The following is a 17,206-nucleotide window of genomic DNA, read 5'->3' as shown; positions in this document are numbered from 1 at the left end:
CATGTAGGATAAACTTTATGATAGCAATACGTGCACAAAAAATGTGAGCTTGACCCAGGAAAGATACCAGAGACGGTGTTCTTTTGAAGTTAATGTATTCAGTAGAGGATGATTATCCGTTGTATCAAAAACTGTGTTTAAGTTCTGCATTTATGAGTCATAATAATTCAAGTCTTTATTGTTGACTCTACTCTGTTGTTTTTCACGAGACGGAAGTTTGCTTTGTGAATCAATTTTTAATTCATTCCCCCCACCAAAGTTAATTAATTTTCTCATCTTACTGTCTCTATCAACATTGCTGGTGTATTTCTTAGAGCTTCATACTTTATAGCAGATGTAACATGTTTTAATGGTGGGAAGGGTTTTTACACATTCTTTTACAAAGGATTTACTTGTAACCCAGGATAGCACAGGTGTTGAAGAGCAAAATTGCATGAGACCAATTTTTGCTTGTTATTGTCGAGGAAGATTAAGCATGTGTTGCCTGCTTTAATTAAAATAATGGAGTGTGGAGTTAGGCTTATTGCACCAGATCTAAGGCAGTCCTTACTACCTTTATTTCTGCTATCCACAAGTCACTGTAGTGGATGCTGATCCAGGTCTCACTGTTTCATGATATTGTATTTATTGTTTTGCCAGGACCTCAGCAGCTATCCACTCTGTGTCTTGGTTTATATGCAGTACTGGGGAAAAATTAAGCAATTTATTGAAGGTGATTGTTAGGTTGCCCTACTGAACCTGTGAAGTCCCTGCCTGCAAGGAAGGACTGAATCCAGCGAAAAACCAACATATCAAATGCCTATTAATTGATGCAGATGTTCAATGACCTAAGTCACCCAAATATTTTATTTGGGAAGGGGGGATGCAAGGAAGAGAGTGAGGGAAGAGGGCCTAAGAACTCATTTAGTGTGTGCAGTAGATCTTGTGATTCTGAAATTTTTTCATGTGGTGGTTGATGAATGCTTCACAAAATTGCTAGGATGATGTCACCTTGACTAAGCAGTATATTGAGTTATGTAATGGGACGATGATCCTGAAAAGTTCCTCAGAGGCCAGTGTTGCGACAAAACAATAACACGTATTTGCTTAGTGGATGGTTGCTGTTTAAAACATAAAATGTTGAGTGACTGTAGAACTGTTGGTTAGCAGGTTCATCTTGTTACTCCATTTGCTTTCTGATGAGAAGTTTGTGGGTATTGAGGGTTACAAGTTAGTTGTGAACCCTTTGTTGAGTCTGCTGTTCTGGGTTGACAATGGATATGTGAGAGATGGTTCAGAGTCTGATTCATCAGCCAGCCACCAATCAAAGATAGAGACTTCGTTTTCCAGCGTGTGGTGAGCTTTTCTGGTGGTGGAACAGAAGTTTTAAGAGTCTTGAGTTATGTCATGAAAGTCCTTCGTTCTGGACCAGGAACATGCCCTGGAGAGAAGGTTTACTCAGAGGAGGTGTTACAATGGTGTATGGGATGGCATGGTGGGTGCTTCTAAGAGTAGAGCGAGGTTTTTTTTGGCACCTCAATGGTCCTCTGGCTTGCAAAGATTCCATCGAAGATGTTGAGAAGTGTGGGTGATTCGGATAATGACTTGACATTTCTAAAAAAAAATGTCTTCCAAAAAGTCAATAGCAGTACACAGTTACACGGATAAGATGGAACCTGTCCGCTAGAGTAGTATTCATAGCGGTAGGTTTGTGTACAATTTCTATAAGCTCTGCCTTGTTATTTTGACAATTCCTGAGGCTGATCTTGTTTCCACAGCAAGAGCAACATGAAGGGCAAGTGATGCAACATCATCCAGTCTCCATGATAAAAAGACGGTCTGGATGCTTGTCCGTGAGGTGATTATTTATGGAGATTCAATTTTTTCCCCTTTGGTATGGATCTGCTGTCGATGAGGATATATAGGTTAAGGTGCATACTTCAGCTGATGGAGAAGGTGGGCACAATGGATAAGGGTAAAAACCGAGTCCTAAGGAGAGGACGACAGTGCAGGGGAAAGAAGTGATGTATGTGAGGAGCCCAAAGTGGGTTGGAGAGACTTTACCAAAATGATGGTGGGCAAGACAAAACCTTTTGTGGGATGTTTCCTTTATGTATTTCTTTAGCAACAGGTGACAGGACATTTTACTAGAAATGTATAAAAGATGGTCTCCATGAAGAAGCTAAGGAGGCTTTAACAAAAAAGCTGTTTTATAGCGAAGGAAACAGCAAAACACCAGTAGACAACAATTGTCGTAGGACTCTTTTTGTAGGAACGGGATTGCGGGATTTTGGACGACAGCACAACCGAGCATGGGAACTGAGTCTAATCCCACACAGCTGTTGGCCTAATGCTTTTCGCTAGCTAGCAGCGCCTCACCAGAACCTAAGAGTAAAGGTGATTTGTGGTGGCCTATTGCATGACGCTCCAAGGCTCTGCAGGGAAGTTGTGGTGGAACAGATCTTACCCCTTTCTCTCAGTTATACATGTCTCCTACATGTGAAAAAGAGGAAAAATCCCACCATACTGTCACAATAGTGAATCTAAATTCTGCACTACTAAGATTCTACATGAGAGCAATAGCAGTGGTAGTCATAATCTACCTGTCGAGTCCCTGAAAGGAATCCTCATCCCCATACCTGTGCTGTAGATAGAGAAGAGATCCGTTGGTCTGATGGGAGTCTCCCCACATGGTTGAAGATGCAGAGTTTCAGCAGAAACTGGGACGACAACGTGCAGCATAAGATGGCTGGCTGGCTGGAATTACCCCTCCGATGTGGTGTGGGCGGAGTGGTGTTTTATAACAAAACATCTGTTGTTATAACAACTGCCCTGATGTAACAACACATATCTTTTGCGTAGGGTCGACAATGTACTCTTTGGAGTGGCAATACCTAGTAAACTATTGTGTACAGCGTTGGGTTGCGCACAGGATGACAATGTTGTCCAATGAAATGCATAACAAATATGCATGGAAAGGCAACTGTTAAATTAATAAAACATCTCTACTAAAAAGAAGCTTTGCTAAAATAATAAGAGGAATAAAAATGACATGCAACTAGGTGAAAGGGCGGAGGCCTCAGGCCCACAACTAAAATGTACCAGTGTAAATGCTAAAATAACCTCACAACACAAAAAAACTATTGTAGATAGTAGAATGAAACGGAAGACCTTTTTACAGTTTTGGTTTTAGCGTGAGATATGATAGAAACTAGATGCACCTGTGGCGTTGGCAATGAGAAAGTGCTAGCCTCTGATAGAGGTATTGAGGTTGTAGAAATTTCAGTATTTGATGTACCAGATATGAGGAAATTGAAAAAGGGATGGAGAGAGTGGTTGGGAGGAAAGAGTAGAATAATGGGAGAATTGGAGCAGGATGGGGTGTTACTGGCAAACATGACTGGACGTAGCATAGGACATGGGAAGGGAACAAGAGGAGTTTGGGTGATACGGAGAAAGAAAGGGAGTGAGAGAGTCTTTGATGGATATAGAAGGACATCAGGCATATTAATACTCAAGTTGGGAAATGTTAGTTGTACAATATGGTGGATGGATGTTAACATTTAACAGGAGTTTTTGATTCAGGGCTCTCTCCTGTGGTGCAGTATGTAATACCATTTCCTGTTTTTCTCTGCCCTTTCTGGTGACCCTAAACTTGAGGGTTGGTTGTGCTGCAGCACATGGATAGAAGTGGGTCTTAACAGAAGTACTTGTTAAAGGTTTTGTACTAGGCAACATTATGTTTTTTGTTGTTGTTTGTATCAAGTAAGGAAACTACTAATTTGTCAGTCGAAGACATCATGGGTGTAGGAAGCTCGCCTGGTGAGTGGTGAGCACCTATGGTGCTATCACCTTATATCAGGTCCAGGTATCCCCTATTAGTGAAGTGTAGGTAGTGTCTAGGATGCCAGTGCTCTTTAGAGATAGCTGTGAATGAGCAGCCAAGGCTTACCTAGGAGACATATGAAGCTTATGGATTAGCACTACAGTCATGCAGCACTTACACACATGAAAGAACCACACAGTGTTACAAAAATAAAGATAGTTTATTATAGTAGCACAAATACTAAAATACTGTAAAGGGAATACCCCAACTGGAGGTAAATAAACACACTATTATATTCACATTAGCTATCAGTAAATAGCATAGAAAGCAATAGGCATTGGTAAAAGCAATAGCAAATAGTGAGTGTCCTTGGGGAGGGCCAAACCATATACTAAAAAAGTGGAATGTGAAAGGCAGTTCCCAACCCAAGGAAGTCGGATCAGTAGAGGGGAGCCGGAGGAACTAAGAACCCCAAGAGGTGAATACCAGAGTGACCCCCCCAGCAACCAGGAGAGCTGAGGTAAGTACGTGGTTCTCCTCAAAACCAACAGGGGGAAAAGGTTTGTACAAGACTGGAAGGACCCAAAGGTGGATCCTGACAGAAGAGGACCTGCAAAGGAAGGGGAGTTTGAGTGTCCGGTTGTGGCAGGAGCCACTACCCACCCTTCTGTGGATGCAGGACTAGGTTGACGGTGGACGAAGAAGTCAGCAGTGCAGCACAGGAGCCTAAGAGAAGTCCCAGAAGTGGATGCAAGTGGTGTCCCACGTCAGTGGTCGGTCAGTGGTGCTGGAAAACCACCAACAAGCCTTGGCAAGTGCAAGAGTCAGAGAAGAGAAGAAGGTTTGCAAAGCTGAAGAGGACCAGTAAAGTCCAGGGGGACCCAAGGAGGGTAGTCTGGGGTGATCCTCAACAGCTGGGAGAGTCCCAAGGAGAGGAGGCAGCCCCCACAGGCAACCCACTGGCAGCAGGCACAGGAGTCACAGTGAGGCCCACTCAGTAGACCTAAGAGGAGTCCCAAGTCGCTGGAGCAGCAGGCAGGAGACTGTGGTTTTCAGGATGGAGTGCTGGGGATCAGGGCTGCATGGAGCCTGGAGATCCCTTGGAGGCCGAACAAGCAAACCTCGGTAGCTGCAAGTGTCGCTGTGCGCAGGGGTACTGTCCTGCGAGGAGAGGCAAGGGCTTACTGTCTCCCAAGTTGGACAGCTGGTAGAGAGGCCAAGGGGACCACTCCCGACCACCACCTGGAATGCAGGATCCACGCAGTTCCAAAGGAGAGCGGATCCACGCTGCCGGTTGTCGTTGCAGTTGGTGCCTGCGGAAGCAGGGCAGTGACTTCTTCACTCCAAGGGAGATTCCTTCTTTCTTCTTGTGCAGACTGAAGACTCGTCGCCCCCAGAGGATGCACAGCCAGAGAAATGTTGCAGTGGCTGGAAGGGGCCAGAGAAGCAATGTTTCAGAGCGGAGTTGTCGTTATTGTTGCAGATTGTCGGTCCCAGTTGTAGTCCCAGTGGGCAGAAGATGAAGTAAACAATGCATAGGAGTCCTGCTGGAATCTTGCATGACTAATCCGAGGACCCACCCAAGAGGGAGACCCTAAATAGCCCAGGAAGGGGGATTAGTCACCTAGCAGGGTGACCACATATCAGTAGGGGGCTGTGACGTAATCTGCCAGACCTGGCTACTCGGACACTCTCAGGGGCCTCTGCCCACCTTGGATTCAAGATAGCAGAATCAAGTGGCGACTTGGAGGAGCTCTGGGCACCACCACTGGGGTGGTGATGAACAGAGGAGTAGTCACTCACTTTTCAATTGTCCAGTGTCATGGCAGAGCAGGGACTGGGGGTCCCTGGACTGGTGCAAACCGGTTTGTGCAATAAAGGCACCAAATGTGCCTTTCAAAGCATACCGGTGGCTTAGGGAGGCGACCCCTCCCAAGCCTTGTAATACCTATTTCCAAGGGAAAGGCAGGAAATCCTTTGTTCTGCCTTCCTCTGCCTGAGCTGGTCAAGCAGAAGGAGGGCAGAAACCTGTCTGAGGGGTGGCAGCAGTGCGGGCTGCCAGGAAACCCCAGAAGACTAGTAGGAGCAATGCTCGGGGTCCTCTAAGGAGCTCCCAGAGTGCATGTAACCACGCAACTAATACTGGCAACAGTTCTAGAGTATGATTCCAACATGTTTAATACCAAACATGCCCAGGTTCAGAGTTATCATTATATAGCTGGACACTTGTGTCCAGTACACGGGTAAAATGGCTTCTACGCATTTACGAAGTCCAGTGTAATGAAGCTGGAGTTTGTAGGGGCACCTCTGCTCATGCGGGAGTACCCTCACACTCAAATACCTGCACATATACTAGGGACTTGTATGGGGGCACCAGTCTGCCAATTGTGGAGTGTGCAAAGTCCTAAGCAACCAAATTTAGAGGGAGAGAGCACAGTCACTGGTGTCCTGGTTAGCAGGATCACAGTGAACACAGTCAAAACACACTGACAGTAGGCAAAACGTTGGGGTAACCATGCCACAAAAGGGTACTTACCTACAATGGGGACATTCAGAAAGCTGACCTAAAATTACATTCTGTCCCCATTGCTTGCCATTGGCTTTGTGGCTTATAACTCAAATGTTCTTGCTTTCCATTTGTTTGCTTTATTTGTTTTAGGATGTCTAGCTTGAGTTTGTACTTTCCCTTGCCGAAACCTTTAAGTCCTGTCCTATTTGCTGTGCATTCAAATGCCAAGGTCAAATGTCAGGTGCTGTCTTCCGAGAGCGCTTGTTTAATTTTCTTTTTAAGAGTGAGAGAATTTATGTTGCAAGCTTGCTGGGTACTAGGGGTAGAAAATAGTTTTTTTCTAGCGCACAATAGCATTTAAATGAACTGTGTAAGTATTTCAGAATATATCAAAATTGGGAACACAAATGAAGCACATTTTGTGTTATTTATGAAGTGTGTTGGTAACAAATACTTTAATATCAAAACAGATCATTATACTCGGTGATGCAATTTCCACACTTTTCATCTGTGCACTGTATAGTTTTATTAGTAAAACTGCATGTCTGCAAATGTAATGGTCAGTTCAATTGAAAATGTGTTGTCTGTAAGGTCTCTTTGCTACATCATCATGAATATTCCATGCCACTCCTCTTTAGTCTGCACCACTCCAATGTACTCTGCACCACTGCACTCTACGCTCCTTCGTGCTACGCCTCTCTACTCTACTTTGTACCACAATACCTTATGGCAATGCACTCTTTGCTATTCTGCATTCTTTACCACTGTTTTACACTACTCCAGTCTAGGCACACCATTCTACTGTGCAGAACTCTACTCTTCGTCACTGTACTCTAGGCCACTCTGCAACACTGCACTCATGCCAATGCACTTTACTTTGTAACACTCAACTCTGTGAAACTGCACTACACACTATTACACTCTGCCACTTTACGCAGCTGCACTCTGCCCTGCTCCACTCCACTTTGAAGCACTCTACTCTGTGGCACTTTACTCCACTCCGCACCACTCCACGCCACTGCATTCTGTATCACTCAACGCTGAAGCAATCAACTCTATGCCACTGCACTCTACTCTGCATCATTTTACTCTACCCCACTCTACCCCACTGCACTCTGACACTCTACTTTGCAACACTGCACTCTCCGCCATTGAACTGTGCGCCACTCTGTTCTGCACTACTCCACTCTACACCGCTGCACTCCATGCCACTTCAGTCTTTGTCACTTGACTCCTCTGCGCCACTCCACACCACTGTGCTCTGCTCCGCTGCACCCTACTATGCACTGCTCTGATATATGCCACTGCATTCAGTGCCACGTCCCTCTACACCACTATACTGTGCAACGCTCTTCAGCAGTCTACTCTACACGGCTCCAGTGCATGCTTCTGTGAGTGACTCCACACTATGCCACTCCAATACATGACCCTCTGCCACTCCACTCTTTGCCATTCCGCTCTATAACACTCAACACCTCTCTCCTCTACGCCACTAACTTTTAGCCATGCTAAACAGCAGCCACGCTGGTGTACAGCATGGCTAAAACACATTGGCAAAGCCAATAGCTCTTGCATAGGCGAGACCTATTGCCTTTACTAATGCTTGTTCACTAATTTCCTTATAGTACACTACTCACTCGATCTCATTTTCGACTTTGTAGTTTTTACTCCTGCTTGATCAAATATAGAATTTTGTCTTACCTTCCCTTTGTGCGAGTAACCTTATTGATTCTCCTTCATATGGCAATTATACTTCTGTCAGTCGTTTTTGCTGAGTTGCGTTAATGTACTGAACAACAAGAAGACTCCTGTTGGTCCAAGTGAAACTCCTTTAGGACAGTACAGATATTACTGTCCACATGTCAATCCTTTAATTTTTTCTCTTTGAGGAATATGTAATGTAAATTGTTGAGGCGCCAAACAGATGATTAACGAACAACGTTTGTGCCAGGAAACCCTTCCCCAGAATTACCATGGGGTTCAGGGGTAGGGACAGAATGTAGTATTGTTTTACTTTAAAATTCTGTGACAAAACATCAGAATTGCAACGTTGCTCTTTCCTATAAATCCTCTGCATGAACAGTCTTCCTTTTGTTGCTGTGTAAATGAAGTTCCAAAGGGCACTTCTCCAGGTTTGGCTTTTAGTATGCAAATACATATTAATGCAGGCTTGCCCAAATGTGCGCTTGCGTATACTTGTTTTCTTGTGTGACAGCCATAAAGCCAGATGTATTGGCTTTTCCAGTGTTTGTTTGGTTGTGAAGAAATGGATATATTTTCAAAACATCATAACTGTGCTGAATCGATGAACAGAATTTTGTATTTACATTTTATGGAACCAGTTCCTTGTTACTTAAAAACAGGCCAATACATCAATTAGAACATGTATTGCCTTAGCCTGTCATGAGATGCTTTTGGCCCTTGTAAAACCTGCCTTTCAATTTGGAATGCTTCCTTTGCAGGGAAACTATCCCGAAATGATGAACAGGTACAAACAACTGTTGACTTACATTAGAAGTGCAGTTACACGAAATTATTCTGAAAAGTCTATCAACTCTATTCTCGACTATATCTCCACATCAAAACAGGTTAGTATAAATGTAATGTTATCTGGTAAATCCCTATTGACGTGCTGTACATTTGTCGATTTACGTTTTATCGTGATATTTCATGACGTTGTGTGTGTATCCTGACAATGTTTTTTTATAAAATTATCCCATACTCCCAACAAAGTACTTTTTATGTTGAGGTTGTTGCAAGTCGCAATTTGGTATGCAGAAAGGTGTCTCAGACACCTTCTGCGAGTCGTTATGGGGTCGCAAAGACCCACCTCATTAATATTAATGATGTGGGTCGCAATTTGCGCCCCCATAGCGACTGGGCACTCGCGGGGATGGAGGCCTGCTGGGAACAGCAGACCTCCATGTCCGTGACTGCTTTTAAATAAAGCAGTTTTTTTTTTTCCAAGTGTAGCCCGTTTTCCTTAAAGGAAAACGAGCTGCACTTAGAAAAAAAAAAAAAAAACCTTTTGTTTCGGATTTTTTCAGGGCAGGCAGTGGTCCCTTGGACCACTGCCTGCTCTGAAAAAATATTTTTGGGTCCAGTCACAAAGGGGAAGGGGTCCCATGGGGACCCCTTCCCGTTTACGAGTGGGTTACCATCCACTTCAAGTGGATGGTAACTGCGACTCCATTGGAATTGCATACCACGGCGACTCGCAAATAGGAAGGGAACACCCCTTCCTATTTGTGACTCGGAAATGCATTTTGCGCGTCGGTTCTGACTCGCAAAATGCATTTCTGCATAGCAAACACACGTTTGCGACTCGCAAACGGCGATTTTCGCCGTTTGCGAGTCTCATAGTGTTTGCTACATCTGGCCCTTAGAGTGGGCTTAAAGGCCGCCCTTTAATTATCATTGGTTGGCTTTGTTACTCATTTGTTTGGTACTTGTTCAGTGGCTTACCTTGTCCATTTTGTGTTTGTCCTATTTCTGCAGCATAACTTCTTTACCTGGGTCCTTTCACAGCTCACTTTTAGGGAACTACATTTTCTTTTTACGTAAGCAGTCGATGAGTGCATGTGTTTTCCACCTTTTCCCCAGTGTGCTTCTCTCCCCTGCCAAGTTTCTGTATTGATCTCTCTCTCCTGTGTACTTTTCTCCCCTTTTGTCCAAGTTGCTCTCTCGTCTGAATGCTTCTCTCCCCTGCACTCTGTGTTCCTTTTTCCTGTGTGCTTCTCCCTTTTGCTCTGTGCTCTTCTGTCCCTTGTATGCATCTCTGCTGCCCTACTTGTTGCTCCCTCCCTCATGAACCACTGTTCACTTCTCCCCATCCGCTACCCGGAGGCCCTCCTTTGTTGTCCTCTTCCACCTCTTTTTTTTTTTTTTTTTTTTTAGGGTCGAGTCTGCGATAGCGTGCACCAGCACATCCGTCTTGCTTGCAACACACTATTGATAACAAAAGGTTTTTGGAGACCACCCGCTTCTTACTATTTGTTGGCTTGTGTGGTAGTCTTGTTTACAGTCGATCAATTGGTTACTGCAGGCCAAGCATCATTCCCATGTCTTTCTGCAGAGCAGGGACCCAACACTCAGTCAATCGATCAAACAATCTGCATTTTAAAGCGTGACTTATCACCCGGGGGTTCTCACGGTGAGTTGGGGGACACGGGTCAGCCAAAGAGCCAGGTCTTGAGGTCTTTCATGAACTGAGCCTGTGAGGGGGAATCTCTGAGGTGGAGCGGCATTGTGTTCCAGGTCTGTGCGTCGAGGTAGGAGAAGGATCTTCCTCCAGCCGAATCCTGGGGATGGTGATAGGGCCAGTTGAGCAGTGAATAGTTGCCTGAAGGGTGTGTAGAAGGAGAGGCGGTGGTTGAGGTAGGCAGGTGCAATGTTGTGAAGGGCCTTGTATGCTTGTGTCAGGAGCTTGAAGTGATGCGTTTGTTGTTGGGGAGCCGGTGTAGGTCTCATGTGAGTGGAGATGTGGATGTGGCTGTGGCAGGGGATGTCCAGAATCAGTATGGCTGCAGTGTTTTGTATTCTCTGAAGTCTAGTTTGGAGTTTCTTGCTGATTCCAGCATAGAGTATGTTGCCGTAGTCAAGTTTACTGCTGACTAGTGCATGAGTAACTGTCCTTCTTGCGTCCACTTTAAGATCTTCCGGAGTAGGCAGAGTGTGTGGAAGGATGAGATGGTGTTGACTTGGCGGATCATGGATGATGTTGAGCCCGTGATGTCTGACGATCTTGGCAAGCGGGGTCATGTAGAGGTTGAATAGTGTGCGGCTTAGAGAGGACCCGTTGGGAACTCTGCATCTGGTTTCTGTTGGCTTCAAGGTGAAAGGTGGGAGCCTAACTCTCTGGATTTGGCCGGTGAGGAAGGAGCAGATCCACTCCAGGGCGTTGCCACGTATGCCGGCGTCTTGTAGTCTTGTGCACAAGATGGTGTGGGAGATAGTGTTGAAGGTGGCAGAGAGGTCGAGGATGATGAGGGCTGCTTTTTCGCCGCAGTATTGTAGAGAGCGATTGTCATCCGTGGCTGCTAGAAGTGTGGTTTTGGTACTGTGGTTGCTCCTGAATCCAGATTGTGAGGGGTCGAGGATGTGGTTGGTCTCGAAGTCAGTAAGCTGTGCGTTGAATACTTTTTTGATTACCTGGGCTGGAAAAAGGAGCAATGAGATCGACCTGTAGCTTTTCAGTTCAGTTGGGTCTGCGGAGGGCTTCTTCAGTAGGGGGTTTATCTCCGCGTGTTACCATGTGCCTGGGAAGGTTGCGGTCTTAATGGAGCAGTTGATGGTGCAGCACAGTTAGTGCGAAGGTGGTGCCGGCTCAATTTAAAGATGTGGTGGGGGCATGGGTCCGAGGGTGCCCCAGAGTGAATGGTATTCATGAGCTTCAGAGTGTCTTCGGTGGTGAGCAGGGTCCAGTGGTTCACAATTGGTTGGTGGCCGGAGTCTGTGGTGGGTCTTTGCTTGTGGTGAATCCCTTGTAGATGCCCTGTACTTCTCAGTGGAAGAAGGTGACGAGGTTATTGCAGAGGTCTTGAGAGGGCGGGATGTCAGTGGTGTCCGTGCCAGATTTTTTGAATTCCTTGACTATGGTGAAAAGTTCCTTGCTGTTGTGTGCGTTGGTGTTGATTCACTCCTGAATGGCCGTTCTGATGAGCCACTGGTGCGTCTTTGAAGACTTTGTGGTGTGTTGGACTTTTACTGCTTCTCCACTTTCTCTTGAGTCGTCTGCATGTGCTCTTGGATTCTAGGAGGTCGGGGGAGAACCAGCCTGGTCTCTTGTGGTGTTGATTGCAGGAGGGTTTCCTTACGGGGGCAGCTAGGGTTTTAGCGCAGTCGGTGATCCACTGGTGGAGGTTGTGGGCTGAGGTGCTGTCTGTGGTGTCTGGTGGTGGGGAGAAGCTGAGAGCGGTGGTGAGCTGGGCTTTGGTGACCTTGGTCCAGTTCCCGCGAGGGGGGGTAGTGTGCATGGTGCCATTAAACTGTTTTAGTGAAGGTGAAGTGGACGCAGTGGTAATTGGTCCAGTGGAGTTCGGAGGTGTGTGAGAAGGTGATGTGTTTTCGGGCGGAAAAGACTGGGTCGAGGGTGTGTCCTGCTGAGTTCATGGGGAGGTTGACCAATGCTTGAGTCCCAGGGTGGTGAGGTTGTCCATGAGGGTTGAGGGTTTGGGTTGCTGTGGTTGACGAGGTGGAAATTGAGGTCACTGAGGAGTATGTAGTCCGTTGAGGTGAGGGCTTGAGCGATTAAGTCGGCCAGGGCTGCGCTGAAGGGTTGGCAGGGTCTGGGGTGGGGTCTGTAAATGAGTGTGCCACATAGTGTGGTGTTTGGAATTGTCTGGATCTAAAAGTGCAGGTGTTCGGTGACAGGGGTCTGGACATTGATGCTGGTCGTGAGGCGGATTGAGTTTTTGTCTGCGATTGCGACACCTTCTCCTGGTCAGTTGATTCGGTCAAGATGTATTATTTTATAGCTGTCGGGGATGGTAGTGGCGATATCTGGTGTTGAGGATCTGGTGATCCAGGTCTCAGTGAAGAAGGCAACGTGGGGGGGACGGTGTAGTACAAGAGGTCCCAAACTACTATTGCATGCTTAATGAGGTAGTGGGTGTTGAGTAGTATACATCTAAGGTGTCCGTGTGGTCCGGCGGAGGGGGGTTTAAGAGTGTGTGGACAGTTGAAGGTGCAGTTGCGGCAGGAGAACAGGCCAAGAGTGTCCTTGGGAAGGCGCAGTGGTAGGCGGTGGAGCCTCCGGAGTGGAGTGCATGCTGGGTGCTTGCGTCGTACTGATGGATGGTGCGGGAACCAGGGCCCGTGGTGCTGGGCACAGTCCGGGTGCAGAAGAGAGCAGACGGACTAGCCTTTGGCGCGCCAGTGGGTGCCATTAAGAAAGGGAGGGGTTCGCTCAGCTGGGAGGTGGGAGGGTTGGAAACATGACGCTGGGAGGGGGGGGGTCAGTGCCGTAGGGGCAGCAGCGGCAGGGGAGTGCAGGGAGCATCGACGGAGGCAAAAAAAAAAAAAGCAGAAAACGAGAAAAGAAGAGTGAAAGAGGCACAATAAAGGAAAAGATGGGCAAAAAGAAAAATCAAGGAGAAAGGTAGGCAAAGAGATTTTAAAAAAGGAAGAAGGCAGCAGAGAGACCGAAGGCCTCCACTAGCCACCAGGGATGAGGTGCAGGCGGGTGCCTGCTAGTGGAGGAAGGCTTCGATCACACCGAGCCAGACAGACTCAGAGGACGAAGAGCAGCAGCAGCAAAGTCACCCCTTCAACATGCAGTGGCCACCATTAAGAGGAGGGGGGTGGGAGGAGTGGCTCAGCTGGGAATGTGAGAAACGGCACTAGGAGGGAGAGGCGGAGCAGCAGGGGAGCGCGGGGAGCGCCAAAAGAGGTGCAAAAAACAATGAAAGAAGAGTGAAAGAGGCGCAAAAAGAGAAAAAGAAAGGCAAAAAGAGAAAATAAAGGAAAAAGATAGGCAAAGAGAGCAAAGAAGGCAGCAGAGAGACAGAAGTCCATGACTGGCCACCAGGGATGAGACGCAGGCGGGTACCTGCGAATGGAGGAGGGCCTTGAACACACTGAGTGAGGCAGGCACAGAGGACGAAGAGCAGCAGCAGCAGCAGCAGCAGCAGCAGCAGCAGCAGCAGCAGCAGCAGCAGCAGATGCTGCGCGTGGGAGTGATGTTAACACTGACCAAAGGTCAGTGAAGCTGCCCCTTCACAATGCAGTAGCCACCATTAGGAAGGGAAGAGGGGTGGGAGGAGTTGCTCACCTGGGAGGCGGGAGGGTTGGAAATGCAGTCCTGGGAGGGGTTCAGGGCCGCAGGGGAGCACTGAATGAGGCAAAAAAGGGGCAAACACTGGTGGAAAGAAGAGTGTAAGAGGCACAAAAAGAGAAAAAGAAAGGCAAAAAGAGAAAAATAAGGGAAAACATAGGCAGAGAGAGCAAAAAAGGAAGAATGCAGCAGAGAGACAGAAGGCCACCACACGCCACTAGGGATGAGGCACAGGTGGGTGAGTGATTCAACTTAATCAGAGCCCATACCCTGCTCCCAGCATGATTGATGTACTATTTTGTTGTTTTTAACTTCTAGTACCCTGCAAACAGAAGGCGTGTGACTGGCGAAAATGTGCCCAGCAGGACAAAGTTGCAAAGTTTTATTTTCTTTAGTTAACTTACTTTTATTTTGCCAAGACTTCTTTTATCACTTTGCACTCATATTTTGTTTGGTTTTTGATTGTGGGCTCTGTTCTCAAAAGATAAAGATTATCTTGTTCTAAATATTGCAAAGCAACATTGTTCTTTTCCTATGTACAATTTCCGAAAGTATGCTTTAACACATAATCATGCAGCACACACCAATCCACCCAACTTTAATCAACCACACACCAATCCAATCTGTCCAACTCCAATCCATACCTCACCTCACACAATCCATCCCAATCATGTAATCCACCCCGTCCAATCCAACCCACCCCAGACAATCCAATCCACCCTATTCCCATCCAACTCACTCCTCCCCACTCCAATCCACCCCACACCAGTCCACTCACTCCAGTCCAACCCACCTCACCTCCTTCCAAGCCAACCACTCCAGTCCACCCCACCCCACAACACTTCAATCCACCCACTCCAGCCCATCCCACTTTATTCCAATCCAGCCCACTCCAATCCAATCCAACCACTCCAGCTCATCCCACTTAATTCCAAATTAGCACACTCCAATCAAATCCAGCCCACTCCAACCAATTCCATCCACTCCAACCCACCACACTCAAATCTAATATATTCCACTCCAGCCAACCCCACTCCAATCCATTTCAGTCCACCCCACTCCAATACAATCGGCTGCAATCCAGTTCACTCCATTCCAGTCTACGCGCCCCACCCCAATCCAGTCCACCCCACTCCACACAATCAGCTCCATCTTACTTCACAACTCTCCAACCCAGTTCACCCCACTCCAGTCCAATGCAGTCACCACAATCCACCCCAAGCCAATTCAATCCTCCCCACCCAAATCCATTCCACTCCTGTCCATCCCACTCCAATTCACCCCACTCCAAACCATCCCAGTCCAATCCACCCACTCCAACCTGCTCCACTCAATCCACCCAACTTCATGCCACCACACTCCAACCACCCCACCCCACCCCAGCCCAGTTCAATTCAATCCACTCCAATCCACCACAATCCACCCCACTCCAATCCAGTCAAACTACTCGCATCCAAGGCCTCGAAAAATCATAAAAATGTTACTAGGCCTGCAGATCGAGTAACTTGAATAATCTTCTCGACCATAACTGTAATGTACTTGACCCATAAATGGGTCACACATTGTGTAATCCTAGTCGGATATTTTAGTTTTCAGTCGCCTATTTCTTCATTGTTGCATAGGAGTGTACCTCAGATATGTGAGCTCAGCATTTCTGCTATATACAAAAAACTATTTTGTTTGATTAAATAGACTTAACGTTTGTCCTATATATAAAACAAGTCTAGCCCACATAATCCATTACTTGCCTCTTAGTTAACTAATAGCATTGCCATCAGGGCAGGAGTGTTTCTCAGTTTGTTTAAACCCTCAATTTTAATAAATCTATTATTTAAGAATGATGTGGTTGTGCACTGTCATTTACTGATAAACAAATTCCAAGAAATGTCCAAAAACCTTCCCGCTAACTTGCAGCTTTGCTCATAAAACTATATAATGTATTAACAATCCGTGAAAATTGGGTTTCAGAAAATATATTTATTCTTTGCACATACCCAAGGTGTCAGTCACCAGATCCTCGGGATACGCGCACGTTTCCAACACGTCCACCACTGAACAGCTCCAAGACTCTGATAAATAAATCACAGAGGCTAAAAGAGTTTAAGAGGGGAGGAGGGGATTAGGAAAGGAACAGCTGGGAAGGAGACCTATAGTAAGAAAAAAGGTTAAAACACACAATATCAAAAATTACCTCTCATTAAATCAGTACTAGACTATGCCTCTAAGCTTTGTCATTCTGAGAACATGAAACAGCCTAAGAGATAGGCTTAAAATGACTTAGTTTTAAGATGACCAGATAGTTGTAAGGGAATCAAGATGGATTAAATGGAACTTTCAAAAGCAAATATTTTCCTTTACATGAGAATCAAGAAAACATTCTGAATAAGTTCTAAGCCAGTCATATGAACCCTTTTTTTAGAATGTATATGAAGACCATACAATAGTGTATCTAAAAACTCTGGCCAATTGTGTTCTCTTGAAAGGTTTCAACCTGAATTGTGCACATTGCGGATTTTCATATATATATATAATCACCATGGAAGAATTGTGCACCATGAATAACACAATATGAATTCAAGAAATAAATCATTCAACTTGTCAAGTCGAATACTTCCAAATAAATGTCTTAAAATAGTGGCATACAATGAACAACATGAATTAAGCTTGAGGAGAGAATCTTGCGTCTTACCGATTCGGAAACCACCATGTAAATGTCCTGAAATGGTAGCTCGTATTGAATAACAATGTTAAATCAACATTAAACGAATCGTGCTTCTTGCCGATTCGGAAACCACCATTTAAATGTCCAGAAATAATAGCGCGTAATAAAAAACAATGTTAAATCAACATGAAACGAATCGCGCTTCTTGCCGATTCGGAAACCATCATGTAAATGTCCAGAAATTATAGCGCGTAATGGAAAACAATGTCAAGTCACCATGAAATGAATAGCGCATCTTTCCGATTTGGAAACCACCATTTAAATGTCCTGAAATGATAGCGCGTAATGAATAACAATGTTAAATTAACATGAAATGAATCGCGCTTCTTGCCGATTCGGAAATCCCCATTTAAATGTCACAAAACACTCAAATGTACATTTCACTCACGCAATGTA

The 17,206-nt window shown here is 45.8% G+C and overlaps 1 protein-coding gene across 2 annotated transcripts in view; it reads left to right on the top strand.

Annotated features, from left to right (window-relative positions):
* Positions 1–17,206, top strand: part of COPS2 (COP9 signalosome subunit 2) — a 221,018-nt gene that overhangs the window by 61,030 nt on the left and 142,782 nt on the right. For both annotated transcript variants that reach the window (XM_069222508.1, XM_069222507.1), the window contains exon 4: positions 8,777–8,902. In XM_069222508.1, coding sequence (XP_069078609.1) covers positions 8,777–8,902 — 126 coding nt within the window. The remainder of the gene's footprint in view (positions 1–8,776; positions 8,903–17,206) is intronic.

The sequence above is a fragment of the Pleurodeles waltl genome, chromosome 3_1 (assembly GCF_031143425.1).
Source record: "Pleurodeles waltl isolate 20211129_DDA chromosome 3_1, aPleWal1.hap1.20221129, whole genome shotgun sequence".
NCBI lineage: Eukaryota > Metazoa > Chordata > Amphibia > Caudata > Salamandridae > Pleurodeles > Pleurodeles waltl.
The sequence above is the reverse complement of the archived record's forward strand: the minus strand, read 5'-3'. Positions and strand labels throughout refer to the sequence as shown.